The sequence below is a fragment of the Chinchilla lanigera genome, unplaced genomic scaffold (assembly GCF_000276665.1).
Source record: "Chinchilla lanigera isolate Chin_1 unplaced genomic scaffold, ChiLan1.0 scaffold00021, whole genome shotgun sequence".
NCBI classification, from domain to species: Eukaryota; Metazoa; Chordata; class Mammalia; order Rodentia; family Chinchillidae; genus Chinchilla; species Chinchilla lanigera.
In genome coordinates, this window is record NW_004955422.1 from 27,592,646 (window position 1) to 27,614,191 (window position 21,546).

Sequence of the window (21,546 nt, forward strand, 5' to 3'; positions counted from 1 at the left end):
GGGGCGCCCGGGAGCTGCCGCCGGGCCCCACCCTCCCGCAAACCCAGCCATCACCCAGGTCCCTGGGCTACCGTGACCCAGTCAGTCGCTGGCTCTTGTGGAACCACATCCCTGCCTCACTGGAACCTCAAATTGTACACGGACCCATGTCCGCCGCACGCGCAGGACTCCCACCCACCCCTATTATCCGCACCGCCGCCCCCTCTCCAGACTTGACCGCCAACTGCGACGCAAGCCTTCCCCACTCTCATCGCACCCGAGAGCCCAACTTTGCAGCATCAACTCCCATTCCCCCCACCCAGATCACTCCATGGTGTCACAGCCTCCCCTCCTCCCACTGTGCAATACAGAGTCCACCCGTCAGTGACTTCCCATTCTCCCCACCCACGGGAGCTTTCGCCTTTGCCTGTTTGAAACCACGCGTCTCTCTTTACAGTGACACCCATCTCCGCCTGGTTTTAATAACCTATGGCTATTACACCCCACGTCCACCTCTTTCCCATCCCTGCCTCTCCAGGACCCCATTCTCTCACATAAAGCCCAAAACCCACTTCAGCTGCTTCCGGCCCAGACTCATAGGGGCCCCACTCAGGTCTCAGGGGACGGTGCCCCTCCACTCCCACACCCTTCCCTCATCTTCCCCTGTGGAGTTAGGAGTGTGGGAAGAAGACATCCAGTCTCAAAAAATGATTATTAATTACAGTGGGTGAAGGAGGTTTCGAAGAAGGACCCACAGGCAACAAGGAAGAATTGAGGGTAGAACCTGGAGAGAAAAACCAGAGAGGGACCGCCAGCAACGGCGCTCCCTTAATCACGGCCACCTCTTCACATGCCTGCATTTGACTCCAAACGTTCGCATTGCTTTTACATAAATGTCTACTTTAACCTTACCCAAAGGAATAAAATAAAATAAAACCCCTAATTTTCACTTTCTCATATGAATAAACACAGAACACCTAAACATTTTTAAAAGTGCAAGGTATGGTGGCACATACCTATAATCCCAGCTACTCAGGAAGCTACAGCAAGAGGAGCTCGAGATCAATCCCAACCTGAGCAAGTCTGTCTCTAAATGAGAAATGTAAAAAGGGTCAGAAATGTAGCTCAGTGGTAGAGTGCTTGCTTAGCGTGCACAATGCCCTGGCTTCAATCCCTAGTACCCTAGTGCTCAAAAACATTGGATCTCGCACACCTCCCTCCTTGTGGAACGCTGCTTGCATGGTTCTGATAACCTGCCCCGCAGACCCCCTGTCTGCTCACCCTCATGAGGCCCATTTCTACTAATGACTTCTCATCCTGCCCTGACTACCACTCCCGCATCTCCACTGCTACCCCCCATAAGTCCCCCCTTGCTAGGAAGCCTTGAGCACACGCACCCCAACCCAGTTGTCCCCCGACTGCCACATCCCACTCCCTTTCTGGGGATCTTGGAGACCCAGGGCCCACCTGCAGCCCTAAGCTCCTGTTCCTTATTTCAGCGTGCTCACTGACCTAGTGGCCTCGGATTCTCATCTCCTCTGCAAAGAGCTTCTCTCAGTATGCCCTTTAAAAAGTGTTACTCGAGCTGGGGATTTAGCTCAGCGGCAAAGAGCCTGCCTCGCAAGCGCAAGGTCGTGAGTTCAGTTCCCGGTACCGGAGAAAAACCAAAAAAAATAAAAATAATAATAATAATAAAAAATAAAAAGTGTTACTCAAGTGCTGGGGATTTAGCTCAGTGGTGCAGTGCCTGCCTGGCAAACATGAGTTTGAGTCCCGGTATCCAAAATTTTTTTTAAAAATTTTAAGTATTACTCAAGCAAAATACACTAATACATTCACTCATTTAGTTTAAAAATACTTCTTAAACCAGGCATGGTGGTGCACACTAGTAATCCCAGCACTCAGGAGGCTGAGACTGGAAGACTGCTTTGATTTCAAGTCCAGCCTGGGCTACAAAGTGAGTTCAAGGCCAGCCTGAACTGCATAGTGAAACCCTGTCTCAAAAAGACAAAAAACAAAACAAAACAAACAAAAATATTTCTTAAGCACCTACCCTGTGCCAGACAATGCTCTAGATTCGGGGCAAGCTAGACCTAACAGCCATGAGCAAAATTTGGCTAAAAAACCCTTGCCCTTGTGGAGTTAGTCCAGCAGGTAAGTGGGGTATAAAGGGCTGCGGGAGAGTCCGTCATTTTAAATACATTCCTTCTGAGGAGGGGAAACTACTTTTGTAAAGTGAGGTCAGTACCATGGCCCATTCCCTCAGGGCCTAAGAAAGGATCTGCCATCTTCTAAGTAAGAAGGAAACAAAGGGAACAAGCAAGCGCACAGGCTTTGAGGCCAAAACGAAAGAAGGCCAGCGCCGTGGGCATGGTTCAACAGCAGAGGCTGTGCTTGGCACTCCAGAGGCCCTGGGTTCCATCTTCAGCGACAGAAAAACAAAGAAGCCAAGGACAGTAAGAGGGCCACTGAGGCTATGAAGTCAGGTACCAGCAGAGGGTGTGGGGATGAAGTGAGGGACAGGGCCATAGGGCGGATATTGGTTTTATTCCAGGGTAGTGGGAGGCGTGGACCCTACCTTTGGGTACAGACCCATATGGTGCGTTCTCCCGTGCTCTGCAGGCCTTCTGTACATGCCATTCCCTCTTCCTGAAATGCTGTTCCCACCCTCAGCAGGACTGCAGGAGCTTGACCTCTGGTCGCCTCTGAGCAGCTTTCCCTGACCTCCCAGAATGGAACAGAACCCTCTCTTGCCATTGTAGGTTCTCAGAGGACCCGATACCACTCCTGCCCTGTGACAGTCTCCTGCTGTTAGCAGTTCTCTCTTTCTCCACCCCTTCCAACCAGGGGTTACGGCACGTGTCCTGGTCAGACCTCTTGGGTGCAGAGGCATCCTCGGAAACGCTTGGCTAGCAGCTTGACAGATGGACTTTACTGCCATCTCATTCTCCACCAAACTCTCACACTTCCCATGTCCCAGGCCCTCAGGGCCACCTGGTTGGCACTGAAGAGCTTACCTGATGACAATCACAGCCTACAAATATCTAAGGTTAAGTAATACAGTCACTGATGCCAGGCAGGGAGCCAAGCAGGGAAGAGGTAAAGTCTGGAAAACTTCTGGGGTCCGACTCCACAGTGAGTGTTCCAGCTACCCCAGAAAAGTTAAATTTCCTTTAAAAAAAATGAGAAAAGAAGGAGAAAATGGAAACAAAGCTTTTGTAAATGGAGAGGGGAGAAGGGGTTGAAGGGAAAGTAGGGGGATGGGGGAAAAAAATCAAGTTATATCATGTACAGGTACCAATATTATGAATGTGATCATCTTGTCTAAAATGTACCAATAAAATCTGATTGAAAAAATCAGATTCTACGTAAGGAGAGAAACATGAAGACCTGAAGCCAGACTCCCAGTTGTTTTGGAAGGGTTTTGTTTGTTTGTTTGCTTGGGGTGTTTTATTTTGTTTGAGAACGGCTCTCTCTGTGTAGCCCAGGCTGGCCCTGAACTCAATCACAGCAACACTCCAGCTGCTGAGATTACAGGTATGCACCATCACACCTGGTTAGATTCCCAGTTTAAGAGTGAGAAAATTAGGGTATTGGGTTCTGACATGTTGTTAGGTTAGTTGTTATTGATAGGAGGCCACAAAGCGTGCTAGTTTTAATGAACTGAATTGTGTCCACCATGCCCCCCACATGCCCCACATGTTAATATCCTAGCCCCTAGTACCTCAGAATGTGATTACATTTGGAGGTTGAGCCTTTAAAGTGGTAATTAAGGTTAAATCGGAGGGGCTGGGGATTTAGCTCAGCGGCACAGCGCCTGCCTGGCAAGCGCAACGTCGTGAGTTCGATTTCCAATACCGGAAAAAAACAAACAAACAAAAAAAAGGTTAAATCGGGAATGGTGTCACATACCTATAATCCCAGCACTCACGAGGCCCAGGCAGGAGGATTGCCGCAAGTCTGAGACCAGCCTGGGCTACATAGCGAGTTCAAGGCCAGCCTGAACTACATGGTGAGACCCTGTCTCGAAAAAACAATGAAACAACAACAAAAATGGTAATTAAGGTTAAATGAAGCCAGGCATGGTGGCACACGCCTGTAATCCCAGCACTCGGGAGGCTGAGGCAGGAGGATCTTACAAGTTCGAGACCAGCCTGGGCTACAAAGTGAGCTCAAGGCCAGCCTGAACGGCATAGCGAGACCCTGTCTCAAAAAGACAAAAAAAAAAAAAAAAAAAAAGGTTAAATGGGGCCAGGGATGTAGCTCGGCAGCACAGCGCCTACCTAGCAAGCACCAGGCCCCGTACCAAAATAAAAAGTTAAATGAAGTCATAAATGTGAGCCCTAATGCAATAGGGACTGATCTTTATAAAACAGTGGGATTAGAGCCAGGCATGGATGACACACACTGGTATTCTTAGCTTCTCAGGAGCCTAAGCCAGAAGGCTTGCAGCTGTAAGGCCCACTTAAGCAACTTAGTTCAACCCTGTGTCACAATAAAAATAAATAAATAAAAGGGCTGGATAAAGGCACTCTTGAGTTTCATCTTCAGTAATACAAAAGGGGGCAGGAGGATTGACACAAAGATGGGGGTGACCCTGTGAGGACACAGAAAGAAGATGACCACTTGCAACCCAAGGAGAGACCTCAGGAGAAATCAAACCCACTGACACCTTGGTCTTGGACATCTAGCCTCTAGAACAGTGAGAAGATAGATTTCAGTCATTATGCAACAGAATGTGGTATTTTATTCTGGCAGCCCTAGCAAACTAAGATAGTGGCTAAGGTCAGACTTTGGAGCAAAGCCTGGCCCATCCCTTACATCATTTTAAGTAGGTTACTTTGCTTCTTAGTGCCTCAATTTCCCGTAGGACAAATGACATAGTTATAGTACCTACATCATAGGGTTGCCAGAGGAGTGAAGAAACATACAAAAACAAGGAGAAAAGAACAAAGTTTTCAGGTTGTGGGTGTAGCTCAGCGGTACGGATTCGCATTTATGTAGCCTGGGCTCACTCTCCAGCATGAAACAAAAACAGCCCTTGGACAGGGAATGGAGCACAGTGGTAGAACACTTGCTTAGTGTGCATGAGGGCCCTCATTTTGGAGGGAAAAAAAGGCAGAGATCCAGGCATAGTGGCACATGCCTATAATAGTAGTATTTGGGAAGCTGAGGCAGTAGGATCACTGTGAGTTCGAGACCAGCCTGGACTACAAAGTGAGTTCAAGGCCAGCCTGAAACGGCATAGTGAAACCCTGTCTCAAAAAGACAACAAAAGAATCACCAGGGAATAGTGTTCCCATTATGGCAGCTCTTTACTCTTAATAGCTTGGGAGGCTCTTGAGGCAAAGCTTATTTTTCTATGTGGCAAAAGATAGCACATAGGAAGAACTTGCCAAGCCAAATAATTTCCAAACATGCCCCATACAAGGCCATATGTCAAGGGTTAATGTCTGATTCTCCATGCAAGTAGCAGGGGCTATTTCTAAATGATCTGTTTCGTTCCTTTTCACATTTTCCATAATTTAAAAATAGTTTCTGCTGAGCACAGTGGTGTAACTTGTAATCCCCGCACTCTGGGAGGCTGAGGCAGGAGTATAGCAAGTTTGATCCCAGCCTGGGTAACTTAGTGACTTGGTGTCTGTCTCAAAAACTCTTTAAAAAGTGATGGGCACGTAGCTCAGTGTAAAGGTCCTGAGTTCTTTTTTTTTTGTTTTTTTGGTTTTGGTTTTTTTTTTTTTTTTTTTTTTTTTTTCCGGTACCAGGAACCGAACTCACGACCTTGCGCTTGCCAGGCAGGCGCTTTGCCGCTGAGCTAAGTCCCCAGCCCCCATGGTCCTGAGTTCAATCCTCAATACTGAAAAAGAAAGAGAAAAAGAAAAACCTTTTCTCCTCCCTATAGCTTTTTTTTCTATAGCTATTTTCTAACTTTATATTTTGTGTGCTTTGTGTGTGTGTGTGTGTGTGTGTGTGTGTGTGTGTGTGTATGCCGGGAATCAAACCCAGGATCTCACCCTTGCCAGGCAGGCACTGCACCACTGAGCTAAATCCCCAGCCCTTAATGTGTACATTATTTTTTAAACCTATGTCTGTGAGGGCCAGGAATATAGCTCAGTGGCACAGTGCCTGCCTGGCAAGCGCAAGGTCCTGAGTTTGAGTCCCAGTATCAAAAAAAAAAAAAGAAAATTGCAAAACAAACAAACAAAAAAACCCTATGTCTGTGAATTACAATATCTGAAATCCATGCAGATTTTTCTTTCTGTTGTCTTGGGACCCTGGTTGTCACGGATTATGTGTGCCAGTCATCTCTTGAAAAATTATCTGTGGTGGCCAGGTGTGACAGCACACGCCTATGATCCCAGCACCCAGGAAGCTGAGGCAGGAGGATCATTGGAGCTTGAAGCCAGCCTGGACTACACAGTGTGTTCAAGGCCAGCCTAAATTATAAAGCAAGACCCTGTCTTAAAACAAAAGCAAAAAAATTATCTGTGTGGTTCTCAAACAAAAGATGGCTGTGCCTTTCTCCAGAGAAGCTTTGTTTTTGGCCACAGGTGTCTGGGCACACCCAGGCAGTTATCATGAGAACCAGGTTCTCAGTTCATAGCTTGAGAACTCTTGATTTATTAGGCTATACTCTCTGGGCTGCAGAGGATTCATTGATGATCACAACTTCTCAAGAAAGAGCTTGAAAAACAACCCCCCCAACTGGGCATAGTGGTTTATACCTGTAAACTCACCACTTTAAGAGGTTGAGGCAGGAGAATTGTAAATTCCAAATCAGCCTGGGCAAATGAGTGATTTAACGAGAACTTGTAGGTAGATAGATAAATAGATAAATAGATAGATAGATAGATAGATGGGCTGGGAATGTAGAGCTCAGTGCAAAGACCCTAGATTCCATCCCCTGCATCACCCCACCAAAAAAAAAAAAACTCCCCTCACCTTTCCCTTCTACTGTTCTACTCAGCGTCAAGAAGTTTTCCTGACGTTTCCTGTGGCTAGTGGTGTAGGCTGTGCTGCAGGTTCCACACTAGACTGGAAAGTGAGACCCCTAAAGAGATTCTGCTGTAAGGTGCTCCACTTGGGATAGCCCTTGGACTTTCACCTCTGTCCCTCTTGCCTTGCATGGCTGACAAAGTGAAAGTCACAGGTTCAATATTTGCAAAAGGCCTTACATGCTAAATGGTTTCCATGCCCCAGTATTTGAATCCTCTCATTAGTGGTTACTGTCTTTTACTCAATAATTGGCCTGGGAATGCCTCACACTTTTAAGATATAGATAGATAGATAGACAGACAGATAGATAAGGCCAGGCATGGTGGCACACGCCTGTAATCCCAGCACTCAGGAGGCTTAGGCAGGAGGATCTTTGTGAGTTCGAGACCAGCCTGGGCTAGAAAGTGAGCTCAAGGCCAGCCTGAACTGCATAGCGAGACCCTGTCTCAAAAAGACAAAAAAAAAAAAAAAAAAAAATTTAACAGAAAGTGCCTATAGATTCACTTCTTTCAGTTCTTCTTGGACACACCCACCACCCCAGTGTGGCCATGCTAGCCAGGGGAATGGTGTGCTGGCCTTAAACACAAACACCAAAGGCCCTAGTATGGGACCTTCTATGGGGCTAATCTCCATCGGTTGCCCCAAGTCTTCACAAAACTTGTTGCGTAGACCACTGGCCAGAACCTGGCTGTTAAAAAAAAAAAGAAAAGCCAGGCATATTGGTGCACACCTGTAATCCCAGCAGTTGGGAGGCTGAGGCAGGAGGCCTCAGTTTTGCCACAAGTTTGAGGCCAGCCTGGGCTATATAGTTACTTCAAGAACAGTCTGAACTATTAAGCAAGACCATGTCTCAAAAAAAAAAAAAAAAAAAAAAGAAAGAAAGAACCAGTCTAGGGTCTTGTACTGGCATGGGTTGTGCACAATCATGATCACATGTTACTTCCCATCCTCAGTGAGTTCTCTAGTCCTCTTGGTGAGGTGAGTGTCCACTTTACTGAACAAAACATGAGCTTCTCTTCAGCCTACACCCTCACGGCAGTGATGGCAAAGGCTATTTCCCGGCACCTGTCAATGCTGGTGTGGAGTGCTTTTGAAGTGTCCTGGAACTTTTTAGTCATTACTGGAATGGTGGCACCAGTCTATGCTTCCTGTGGGAGAGAAGAGGATATTTTGTATATTATCTAACATAGTCAGGTGTGGAGGCGCACGCTTGTAATCCCAGCACTTGGGAGGCTGAGGCAGGAGGATTGTTGCAAGTTCGAGACCAGCCTGGGCTACAAAGTGAGCTCAAGGCCAGCCTGAACTGCATAGTGAGACCCTGTCTCAAAAGAGGAAAAGTAAAAGAAAAAAAAAACATAATCACTATTTTCAGAGGAAGGATTAACTGAATAAATTAATCCATCACTACAAAAGAAAAGACAAAAAATTTAGTCTCAGTGACAAAAGTTTCAGCACAGGGGAGAGGGAAGGGTAAGGGGGGTAATGTGGGACAGAAATGACCAGAGTCTATTATATGCAGCTATGACTATGCCAAGAGGAAACCCACTCTTCTGTATAACCAATATACATAAATAAAAATGATAATGAATGTAGGTCCAGGACCATTCTTTCTTTCACTGACTTCTGACATTGTCCTCTGACAGTAATCTGGGCAATAATATCAGGTAAATATCACTAGCCCACATACAAACGGTGAAACCCTCCCAAGTCAGAGCCATGACTCAGTGTATTACTGTTATTCTGTGACAACTCCACAAAGTAACATCATACGTAAATGCCTTTCATCAGTGCTCTGGTACATGACACCCAAAACCTATTGCTATTGCTTCAGCGGGCATATTTTGGGCACCCATCACCTCCCCAGGGCTGAGGCTACAGCAGAAAACATGACCAACAGCTTTCTGTTACCACGGAACTAAGAGTCTAGTAGAGTTAATGGATCATGGAGCAAACAATTTTAAAACGAGTGCTCTAACTCTGAGCTATGGAACCAATTGCATGTAGCAAACAATTTCAACGTGTCTAAAATTATGAAGACGAAAACAAGGTGATGTGGCAGCAACTTTTTTTTTTTTTTTTCTGTACTAGATGTGGAACCCAGGGGCACTCTACCACGGAGCTACATTCCCAGTCCTTAAAAAAATTTTTTTAAACTTTTTTTTTCAATTTTGAGACAGGTCTCGCTAAATCGCCCTGGCAGGACTCAGAACTTGTGTGTTCTTCCAGCCTCAGCCGCGGTGCGGAGATTGCAGGGATCTCCCTCCACGCCTCCCTAGAAGTTTGGGTTTTAAGAATGAAGTGTAAGACACTGAGTGTCACGTGATTTATGCATTAAGAAGATGGTTGTCGTACCAGCTGCCTGGTCAGAACTGTCCCATATAAAGATGAAGCCGAGTACCTCCCAGTGTCGCCACATAAAACTTAAACTACCCCAACTCTGAAGGCGGTTCTTGTTCAAAACCTCCTTCCAAGGGCACTGGCGACACGCCTCCTGCCCAGTCCACCTGTGAACTGAACAGGCCACTAAGGAAAATACCTTTCGATTGGACAGGTCCAGGAGGCCGAGTCACTGTGATTAGTTACAAGCTCGCATTTCTCTTCCAATCAGACAGCAGTTTCAAAGAGCAAAAAAGCGTCCCATACGCGGGATAGATAAAGGCGCTCTGTGATTGGCTCTCCCCATATGAGTGACGGCAGATACAGCGTATGGGTACGCCCCGAGGTTGCACTACCTTGGTGTGGAGGGTGCAGCCGGAATCTGCGCTGTCAGTGAGCGTCCAGCCGGTTCCTCTACCCCGCGCGTGTCCGCGCCATGGCCGCCCCGCCGCAGCTGAAGACTCTACTCCTGGCGGTAAACGCACTGCTGCGCAAGCGCCGCTACCACACTGCGTTGGCCGCGCTTAAGGGCTTCCGGAACGGGGCAGTGTGAGTGGGCCTGTCGGGCTGGCAGGGGCTGGGGGATTGGTCGGGCCTGGCCGAAATCAGAGGCGCGAGTTCGAGGCCCGGCGCCGTCGCCCCGGTGTCCTTGAGCAGTCCTCGTGTGTCTCTAGGTGTCGATAGCCACCATCTGTACAATAGCAGTTGGATTTGGGCTTCTGAGCGCCTTGCCAGCCCTGAGCCGGGGCTCCCACTGTGCATTTTCTGGGTCCTCCTCCTTTACAACCTGGCACTACTGGTTTGATCCTCTCTCGGCAGCACCTGTATCCCCCTTATTTGGGTCAGGTCACCGTGCTGGCCGTGCGCTCTTTGGACTGTCGGGCTTTCCAGGCCCCGTCTGCACAATAGAAAACTGAACTCTGGCCTTTAGCAGGCAGGCACCCCCCACCCCCATTGAGCTGCCCATGGGTTCACATCCTTATCCTGTGACTCCAGCGCCAGCTCCTCGTTTGGTACTGGGGACTCATGGGATGTGACTGGATGTAAAAAAGCTGCAAGTATTTGCGGGGCATATTGATCCCACCTCATCAGCCTTGCATGGGGAGCTCCTGGGGGCATTTCACATGGCCGAGCTTGGCCTGCCTTAGACCTCCTGCATAAAGGCCACCATCTATTCAAGGCCTGCTGGGCCAGAACCGGCAACAAGGCAGAAACAAACAGAGAAAGGTCTGTGTCCCTCTGGAGTTGGCACCCTGCTGGCACCACAGCATGGTGGTGGTGAGCATGTGGCCTGCCAAGATTTGAATCCTGGTGTCACTTGCTTATATGATCTTGAGCAAGTCATTAATCCTCTCTAAGCCTCTCTTTCTGTACAGTATATCACACTGTCAGAAGACTGAGTTAGTATGTGTGAAATGCTCAGCACAGCACCGCGTGTATGTAGAAAGTGTTGTCTTTTACTCTTATAGTGAAATGATGTCCACCTGGTTTACTCCTTTACCTTCCTCAGGCCTCTGCTTAGGTCTCATCTGCTTATTGAGGCCATCTGTGAATTCCTGTCATCACTGGACACTTAATTAATAGTTCACTTGTGTATCTTGGTGTTTTGTTTTTGTAATACTGGGGATTGAACCTAGGGCGTTATACATGGTAGGTAAGCGCTCTACCATTGAGCTACATCCCCAGCCCTTAATTTTATTTCTTTATTTTTTAAGACAAGGTCTTGCTATGTAGTCCAAGCCAGCCTTGAACTCACTGTGTAACCCAGGCTGCCCTCAAACTCATGGCAATCCTCCTGCCTCAGCTTCCCAAGTAGCTGGGATGACAGGCATGTGCCACCATCCCTGGCTGTATCTTGCTGTTATAGTCCATTTCTCTAACTAGAAAATGAGCTTCCTGAGGACAGACTTGTTTCCCCTCTGTGGTGCTGAGGATCAAAACCAGGACCTCAATGCATTAGGCAAGCATTCTACCATCTCCAACCCAAAGACAGAAATTTTTACCTACTTTGTCCCTTAGTGTGCTTCTAGCACCTGCTACATATTAGTAGAATCTCAAGTATTTATTGAGTAACTGAATGAATGAATATGTGCAAAATAGGAATTGGCATTGTCCTTATTCTCCAGATGAGAAGACTGTGATTTAGAGATGCATACCCATTGTGCATGTCATATCACTTGGTCAGGGTTGGAGCCAGGATTCAAACCCAGAATGCCCAACTCCAGTTCAGTTTTACGTGGCGACATGGGGAGGTACTCAGCCTCACCTTTACATGGGATAGTTCTGACAAGGTAGCCGGTATGACAACCATCTTCTTAATGCATAAATCACATGGCACTCAGTATCTTATACTTCATTCTTAAAACCCAAACTTCTAGGGAAGCGTGGTGGGGGATACCTGTAATCTCAGCAGTGAGACTGAGGCAGGAGGCTTACAAGTTCTAAGTCCCGCCAGGGCGATTTAGTGAGACCTTGGAGGACAGACTTGTTTCCCCTCTGTGGTGCTGAGGATCAAGACTGAGTCAGTATGTGTGAAATGCTCAGCACAGCACCGGGTGTATGTAGAAAGTGTTGTCTCCAAGTTTAAAAAAAATATTTTTTTTTAATTTTTTTTTTTTTTTTTTATCTTTTTGAGACAGGGTTTCACTGTGAAGTTCAGGCTGGCCTCAAACTCACAGGGATCCTCCTGCTTCAGCCTCCTGAGTGCTGGGATTACAGATGTGAGCCACCATGCCTGGCAAAATTTTTTAAAGGGTATATCGTTGGCTTCCCTGGGAACTCAGTCAGGGAGGAGCTGGTTCCCAACAGATCTGGCCAGATCATAACAGCCACTGTTTGGTATGGCCAAGATAGGGTGAGCCCTGAGATGCCAGTAGCTCCTTTGCCAAGGACAAAGCAGGAGTGATTAGGAGTCACATACCCCTGGGCCCATCACAACACTGGCTTTGTGTACCTGCCCTCACTCTGGCTCTCCCTGTCCTGTCAGTGAACCTTCCCAGCTAGGGCCAACATTCTAGGTTAGGTCAGCCCTGTGAGCTGTAAGCTCCTGTGTGTGTGTGTGTGTGTGTGTGTGTGTGTGTGTGTGTGTGTGTGTGTTACTGGAGGATTGAGCCCTGGGCCTGTGCACTGAGATATATCCTCAGCCCTTTTTTTGAGAAAGGGTCTTGCTAAGTTGCCCAGGCTGGGCTCAAATTTGCAATCCTCCTGCTTCAGCCTCCTATAGTACCAGGATTACAGGCATGCACCACCACACCCAGTTTAGTTCTTTCATTTTAAGAGTTTTAAAACCCTTCACCTAGCCAGGCGTGGTGGACCCAGCACGTGGGAGTCAGAGGCAGGAGGATCACAGCAAGTTTGAGTTCAGCCTGGGCTACATAGTGAATTCAAGGCCAGCCTGAACTACATAGCAAGACCCTATCTCAAAAACAAAAACTAAAAAACAAAAACAAAACAAACAAAAAAACTAAAATAGGGGCTGGGGATTTAGCTCAGCAGCACCGTGCTTGCCTGGCAAGCACGAGGTTGTGAGTTCAATTCCTGGTACCAGAAAAAAACAAACAAACAACAACAACAACAAAAAAACAAACCTAAAATAACACCTAACTAAATCGACCTGGAAGGGGCCTGGAGATGTAGCTCACTGGTAGAATGCTTGCTTAGCATGCCTGAGGCCCTGGGTTCAATCTCCAAGAGCACCAAAAACAAAAAAACAGACAAACAAAAAAAAACCAGAACCTGCAAGGCAGAGGAAAAAGCAGCTAGTGAAAGGTGAAGCTGGGGGAAGCGGGGAAGAGCATGCCAAGCAGAGGGAGCAGCCTGGACAAAGGCAGGGAGAGAACCTGATGTTCAGGAAGTACCAGAGGCCAGGGAGAGCCCAGTGAAGAACAGATGCCCTAATAACTATTTTCTTTTGTTTCTACAGCTATGGAGCCAAAATCCGGGCCCCTCATGCTCTGATCATGACCTTTCTCTTCAGGAGCGGCAGGTACCCACTCAAACCAAGGGAGAATGAGGTCAGCCCTCAGTGCCAGGACGGTTGCAGTAGCTTCCCGGCCGGGTCTAGCCTGCCCCCTCCACGCTTCCTGAAGCCCAGCTTTGACCCTGTGCCCTGCATGGAGATGCCCCAGCTCCCTGCCGTCCTCTGGAGAAGCCCACCTTCCGGGCAGGGCCTTCTACAGGCTGCCGCGCTGTCCTCACGGTGTTGACGCTGGGTTGGCATCGAGTCTGGCACACAGAACTCACTGGCTGTCCATGCCCATGCCACGTGTGGTTCCAGTCCTCACATGTGCTCATGCTACCCCTCTTTCCTGTTCCGCTGCCTTCCCCTTCCTAGCAGCCCGAAGCAGTTCTCTGGCGGTCGCGTCCTCTGAGAAGCCGTCTCTGCTCTCTCCTTTGCTCGCCCGGCTTGGCCTTCCTGTGTCTCCAGTAACTCTTCCCTCACAGCCCTCCTCAGAGGACATCTTAGGGTCTAGTTCTCATTGCACAGACTCACCCGGACCCTAACAGGGTCACACACAGGCAGCCTATTGCTCAGTCTAACTTGCTAGATTTTCTCCTTTTATATTTTTGTTTTATTTCTTTTTGTTTGTTTTGGAGTGTTTTGCCCTCTGAACTTTTTTTTTCTTTTTTGTAGTATTGGGGCTGGAACCTACAGCCTTTGCCCTGAACTATATCCCCAGCTGGTTTTTTATTTTTTATTTTTTTCTTTGAGACAGGATCTTGATAAGTTGTCCAGGGTGGGCTTGAATTTGCAGTCCTCTCCCTCAGCTTCCCAGAGGGCTAGAATTATGTGCTTGCACCACCACACCCAGTTTGAACCATTTTGTTGTGGTTGTTGAACTGAGCTTTTTCAGCCAGTCAGCAAATATTTTTTAAACATCTACTATGTGCCAGACACTGTTATAGGTGCTAGGGACACAGATTGATAAAACAGATTGATTCAGGCACGGTGGCTTATGCCTGTACTCCCTAATCTGGGAGGCTGAGCCAAGAAGATCACAAGTTTGAGCCCAGACTGGGCAATTTAGCAAGATCTTATCTCAGAACAACAAAGAGCTGGACATGCAGCTCAGTGAGAAAGCACTGGGTTCAATCCCTACTACTGAAACTTTTTAAAAAAGAAAGAAAGTAAATTGATCTCTGCCCTCCTAGAGCTTACTGCCCAGCTCCTGGAGTTACCATAGCAGCAAGTGGACATAAGAAAGAAGGCAGGCAGAATGTGTGTTAGTCCGCTTTCGGTGATTGTCAGAGGACACCTGAGGAGGAAGGTGTTAGCTCATGGTTTCCGAGTTTTAGCCCGTGGTCACCCCGTCGCTGTGGGCTTGTGGCAAGCAGGTCATGGCCAAAGGGCAGAAGTGCAAAGCTGTCACCCCGTGGCACCCAGGAAGCTGGGCAAGGCCTGGGGGTGCAGCTCAGTGTGGGGCTCTCGCCTAGCACACAGGAGGCCCTGGGTCCATCTTCAGCACCACAGAAAAAAGAAAGGAAGGAAGGGGCCAGGGGTCCAATATTTCCTTCAAGACCTGGCCCCCACGACCTGTTTTCTCCACTCGGCTCACCATGTAGAGTTTCCAGCACCTCCGTGGCACCACTTTGGAACCAAGCCTTCTGCACAGGAGCTTTGGGGCACGTTCCAAACCCAAACTGTAGTCAGAAGGCAATGCAGGGCATGGGAAAGAAAACTTGGGGCAGGGGAAGAGGAAGAGGGGATGAGAGCGCTGGAAAGGGTGGAGGTTGCAGAATTAAATCCAAAAGGCCTCCATGAGAAAACCACAGTAAAATCAAGACTTGAAGCTGGATGTGGTGGTGTACACCATTAGTCCCAGCACTCAAGAGCCTGAGGCAGGAGGATCGCCAAGAGTTCGAGGCCAGCCTGAACTGCACAGTGGGACCCTGTCTCAAAGAGACCAAAAAAAAAAAAAAAAATTCAAGACTTGAAGGAGGTGGCAGCTAGTTATCAGCAGAAGAATGTTCCAGGCTTCTGGCATAGCTGGTGCAAAAGCCCTGAGGTGGGACTGTGCCTGGTGAGTTTGAGGAGGTTGGAGCCCTGTGGTTGAAGCACTGGGAAGACAGAGAAGAGGGTCACAGCAGTAACCTGGTCAGGCTCTGTCAGCTTTAGGCCAGAGAGAGGATTTGGGCTTTTTAAGTGAAACAGGAAATCATTATAAGATTATTCAGTGGGCATGGTGGCAGACACCTATAATCCCAGCACTTGGGAGGCTGAGGCAAGAAGATGGTCACAAGTTCATGGCCAGCCTGGGCTATATAATGGGTTCAAGGCCAGCCTGAACTGCATAGTGAGACCCTGTCTCAAAAAAAAAAAAAAAAAAAAAGATTTTGTACAGGAACATCCATTATTTGGCTGGCTTTTATTTTGTGTGTTTGAGGGGTCTGGCCCTGTTACCCAGGCTGACCTCAGACTCTTGGCCTTGAGCCTCCCACCTCCACTTCTGAGCACCTGGGACTCCAGGAACTCACCACAGTGCCTGGCCTGTTTGACTTCTGTTAAGACTGCGCTGCCAGACTTAGAACAGGCGGGCAGGGGACAGAAGGGTGGGGCAAGGGCAGAAGTGGGTGTGCGTGAGGAGTCTGGCAGTGACCCATGTGGGCAACAGCAGTGACCCAGCCCTGGGTGGTGGCCAGGGCGGGGAGGGAAGCGGGCTGTCCTCTCTAGGAGGCGGGAGGGCAGGGCCACGGCCAGCACTTAAGCACTGGGAGATCTCGTAGAGATCCAGCTTCTGCCTTAGAGCTGGACAAAGAGGCAAGAACTGGCTACTCCCAGCTGTCCCCCCTCACCAGCCACACTTCCACAGGGCCCTGTCATCCCACCCACTCACCCATGTCCGGTCCTCCTTCACTTTGTGGGCACTCGAGTGCCCCCTTGCGGAATTGAGAGACAGATGCTCTGCTCCCTGATTTCTCTTTGCTGCCCCCTAGTGATTTGTAAAAGATAAATCAAACTGGGCCAAGTGGCCCACACCTGCAATCCCAGCACTGAGGAGGCTGAGGCAAGAGGATCCCAAGTTCAGACCTAGCCTGGGCAACTTACAATTTAGCAAGACTCTGCCTCAAAAAATAAAAAGGGTTCGAGATGGGGATTTAGCTCAGTGCAAAAGCCCTGGGTTCAATGCTCAGTGCTAAAAACATCACCTCTACTTAAGCAGTCATCTCTGAGAATGAAAACAGAAGTCAGCATAGCTCCACCCCCGTCTTTCTCCCCACACAGACTCTGCTCTGGCCACAGCAGCTTCTCCTTCTGCTCCCTGCTCTGCCTGGCCGTGTGCCTAGTCCTCTGTGGGTCGTGGTGACCCTCCTTTCTGGATCTCACTGATTCCTCCTTGTCCTTCAGATCCCATCTCCCATCAGAATTTGACTCTTGTGTTTCTGGTTATGTCCTATTTGTCTCCTGGCCCCACCAGGGCAGCAAGCAGGGGTGTGTGTGTGTGTGTGTTTCCAGAAGTGTACCCCCAGATCCACCATGTAGTGGCATTTATTCATTTATTTGCATGTTCACTCCTGAAGGTTTATTGAACACCTACTACATGCCAGATGCTTTCTGAGCTGGGAAGATGGACACCGGCTCTAGATACTGCTTACTCCCCAGGGGCTTCTGTGGGGTGGGGCAGGGTAGGGGGCTTCCGAGTTTCAGGTGGTGATCAGGGCTGGGAAGGAAAAGCCAAGCCGGATAAGGGTGGGGAGCAGAGGGCATCCTGGCCAAGGGGGGTCCGAGCGCCGCTTTGAGGAGAGAGCAGCTGGTGAGGGAGCAGCCCCGAGACCGCGGTGGGCAGACGCCCCGAGGTCCTTGACTAGTACAGTTCACGCCCAGCCAGCGGGGAACGACCTCAGCTGCCCCCTTACTTACACCCGGACTCCTCCTATCTGTGCAGCCTCCGGGAGAAGCTGCGGGCCATTCTGCAGGCCACCTACACCCACTCCTGGAACCTGGCCCGCTTTGTTCTCACCTACAAGGGTCTCTGCGCCCTACAGGCCCACCTGCACGGCCACACCTACCAGGTGCACTCGTTCCTGGCTGCCTGCCTGGGCGGCGTGCTCGTGTTCGGGGAGAACAACAACATCAACAGCCAGGTAAAGACCCTCCCCCGGGGCTCAGCATAAAGTGCGGGGGCGGAAGGAGCCAAGCTCTTGGTGGTCTTCCTGCCTGAGGTCTGCGATTCACCAGGCCTTGCGTGACCTCCGGAAAGTCACGTGTGCCCTCAGTTTCCCCACCCAAACTGAGGGTGCTTAGTTGGAATTCCGTGGTTCCCCAAGTCAGTGTGTATGTTCCTCCCTAGAGCAGAGATGTTTTTTAAAAATCCAGTCTCTAATGAAATGAGGGGGAAAAGTGCCCAGGATAGATGTCATGAAACAAATTGGGCTGGAGGGGAGGTGCTGGGGATTTAGCTCAGTGGCACAACGCCTGCCCGGCAATCACAAGGTCCTGAGTTCGATTTCTGGTACAAAAAAAATTATCTCTCATTCGATGATTTATGTGTGCGGGTGCATGTGTATGTATATGTGAGTGTGTGTGTGTGTGTGTGTGGTACCAGGAATTAAACCCAGGGCTTTCACCATGAGCTACACCCCCAGCCCTTTTTTATTTTTTTATTTTAAGATAGCGTTTTACTAAGTTGGCCAGGCTGGGCTTGAACTTGGAATCCTCCAACTTCAACCCCCTTGAGTGCTGAGATTACAAGTGTGCACTACCATACCCAGCTGACTGACTTGTCCTTTTTCTTGGTTAAAATTACTTTTCTGTTTTGTTTTGGGTTTTTTTTTGAGACAGCATGTCATTTTGTAGTTCAGGCTGTCCCTGAATTCGCTGTGTAGCCCAGGCTGGCTTCAAACTCCTCAATCATCCTCCTGCCTCAGCCTCCTGAATGCTGGGATTACAGGCCTGGGCCACCGCGCCCAGCAAAATTCCTTTTTTTTTGGTAAAATGATGATGAATGATGGGGCTCCAGGCTGTTGTTTTGTGGTGTTTTGCTTTGTTCTGTGATACTGGGGTTTGAACCTATAGTCTTCTCACTGAGCTAAACCCCAGAGCATTTTTATTGTTTAATTTGCTACAGGGTCTTGCTAAATTACTCAGGATGGGCTAGAATTTGTGATCCTCCTGCCTCAGCCTTCCAGAGTCCTGAGATTACGTGTATTAGCCAGCACACCTGGCTCTTCTGTTTTTGGTTCAGAGTCGGCATCTCACTGTGTTGTCTAGCCCAGCCTCAAACTTCTAGGCTCAAGCTACCATCTTGTCTCAGCCTCTATAGGCATATACTACTCTGCTCAGATATTATTCATTATTGTTAATGCCCTTTGGCAAATGAAAAGTGGGTAGCACTTCTATTTTCCTCCCTCAAATTCCTCCCCTGTGCGCGTGTGTGTGTGTGTGTGTGTGTGTGTGTGTGTTTTGAGACAGGATCTTGCTGTATAGTTCAGGCTGGCCTTGAACTCACTACATAGCCTAGATTGGTTTAGAACTCATGACAATCCTCCTGTCTCAGCCTCCCAAGTGCTGGGATTACAGGTGAGCACCTCCACACCCAGCTGTGTGTGTGTGTGTGTGTTAAGACAGGGTCTCGCTATGTAGACTGCCATGCCAAGTCCCTCAAATTTCTTAAATATTTCTAAATTATAAAAAGTTTTTGCTTCTAAATTATCAAATGCAGATTAGCTGGGCATAGTAGTGTATGCCTATAATCCCATCTACTTGGGAGGCAGAGGCAGGAGGATCACCTTATTTTGGAGGCCAGATTGGGTTACATAGTAAGTATAAGGCTAGCCTAAATTACACAGTGAGACCCTGTCTTTAAAAAAACCCAAAAAGAGTAAGCTAAAATCTTGTTCTTTGAAAAGATGAATAAAATGAACATAGGCAGGCATGGTGGCGCATGCCTGTAATCCCAGCACTTGGGAGGCTGAGGCAAGAGAATCCCTTGTGAGTTCGAGGCCAGCCTGGGCTACAAAGTGAGCCCGAACTGTATAGTGAGACCCTGTTCCAAAAAAACTATATATATGTATATGTATATATATATGTATATATATATCTCCCTAAGAAAAGAAAAAAAGAGACACAAATTACCAAATCAACAGTGACAGCAAATGTCATCACAGACATTAAAAAGACAATAAAGAAACACTGTGACTAAGTCAGTGTTCACAGATTTGATAACCCGCCGGAGTGGACCAATTGTTTGGAAAATACAACTTGCCAAAGCCGCATAGAAGAAATAGACTGCGGAGAACTATATCTACTACAAGTGCAGGCTAAATGCCTGGCCCAGATTTAAAAGATGAGGAGACACCATGATAAAAGTCAGAAAATCAGTTGAGACCATGTCCCCGCCCCTGTCTAACTCAAGCCTCTGTGAGAGCCAGTTCCTGTTAGCTGTGTTTGGTGGCCTGCAGAGGTGTGGGTGCTGTGCAGGGGGACCTGTGGGGGTGTCCACCAGGGCTGCTGCGCTCCACTTTTCCCCGTGATGGTGGGTCTTGATTACACATTTTAATATCATTAGAGCAGCTGCTGTGTACACGCACCGGCCTCGATTTCCCTCATCCCCTGTGATGGACGTTTAGGAGGTTTCTAGACTTCACTGTCACACACAGACTGCAGTCTACATGTTTGTGCAGACATTTTCTTGAACACATGTGTAGGATAAGTTCCTGGACATGGAATTGTGACCTCTCGGGTAGTGAGCATTTTTTATTTTCAGAAATTCTGCCTGTGCTACAGTAGGGATGTAGCTCAGTGGTAGAACATTTGCCTACCGTGTGTAAGGCCCTGGTTTGATCCCCAGCAGACAGACACAAAGACAGAGACAGAGACAGACAAGACAGACAAAAATAAATCAGAAAGTAAGTTTCCCCACTCTAGTTTTTTATTAGAAATTTCACTGGTCTGCGAGATTCCAAACCCAGAGTTCTCCCCATATTTCTCCATTACTATCCTTCCCTGATCCCTAACAACTACTCTATTTATTCCATTTCTAAAATTTTTTCCTTTAAAAAAGTTATTTAAGTGAAAGCATATGGTATATAATCTTTGGGGAGTGGTTGGTTTTGCTCAGCATAATTCCCTGGAGATGTATTCAAATTGTCTTTTTTTTTTTTGTCTTTTTGAGACAAGATTTCACTAGTCAGTTCAGGCTGGCCTTGAACTCACTTTGTAGCTCAGGCTGGTCTCAAACTCACAGTGATCCTCCTGCTTCAGCCTTCCAAGTACTGGGATTATAGGCCTGCCACCACCCCTGGCTTCAGATTGTTTTATGTACCAATAGTTTACTGATTTGTATTGCTGAGTAATAGTTCATGTTATAGATGTACCATGGTTTGTTTAAAAATCCAACCTTTGAAGGATATCTGGGTTGTTTCCAGCTTCAGGGTATTACAAATATAGCTGCTTAGATTTTTTTTTTTTTTCCTTTTTTGTACTAGGGATTGAACCCCGAGCCTTCATACCAAGCTATATCCTCAGCCCTTCTTCTTTTCTTATTTTGTGACAGGGTTTTGCTCAGTTGCCCAGGCTGGGCTTGAACTTTCAAGTATTGAGATAGCTATGCATCACCACACCTGGCTTTAGAACATTCTTTTTTTTTTTTTTTTTTGAGACAGGGTCTCACTATAACCTCAAATTCAAGGCAATCCTCCTGCCTCAGCCTCCTGAGTGCTGGATACACGCCTGCGCCATAGAACATTCTTATATAGATCTTTATGTGAACAGAAATTTTTATTTCTCTGGGATAAATGCCCAAGATGCAGTTGCTGGGTTGCATGTTACATGTACATTTCGTTTTACAAGAAATTGCCAAAAGAATTTTAAAAAAAGAAAAACCCTGCCAACCTGTTTTCCAAGTGACTCTACCATTTTACATTCCCTTTGGGAATATCTGAGTGATCTTGTTTCTCTCCATCCTAGCCAGCATTTGGTTTATCACATTTTTTATCTTAGCAGTTTTGATAGGTGTATATGGTTGTAGATTTACTTTGTATTTCCCTGAGGATGTTGGACATCTTTTTATTTTTATTTTTATTTTTTTTTATTTTAAAGAATAAAAGAAGGATAACATAATAACAGGGAGGACTTAGCAAATTACAGACAAAATGGTAGGAAATTATCAATGGTTATCATTTTACATATTTTTGTCTACAAAATAGTTTCTCAGGAAAACAAATAGACAAATAATAATGAGTTACAGACAAAAGAGG

General features: G+C 47.5%; 1 protein-coding gene across 1 annotated transcript in view; it reads left to right on the plus strand.

The window, feature by feature from the left end:
• Nucleotides 1-9,702: 9,702 nt before the first annotated feature.
• Nucleotides 9,703-21,546, plus strand: part of Pxmp4 (peroxisomal membrane protein 4, 24kDa) — a 15,554-nt gene continuing 3,710 nt past the window's right edge. Inside the window, exons 1-3 of the mRNA XM_005384839.2 lie at nucleotides 9,703-9,900; nucleotides 13,274-13,336; nucleotides 17,235-17,433. Of these exons, the coding sequence (XP_005384896.1) occupies nucleotides 9,788-9,900; nucleotides 13,274-13,336; nucleotides 17,235-17,433 (375 nt within the window). The 5' untranslated portion in view covers nucleotides 9,703-9,787. The remainder of the gene's footprint in view (nucleotides 9,901-13,273; nucleotides 13,337-17,234; nucleotides 17,434-21,546) is intronic.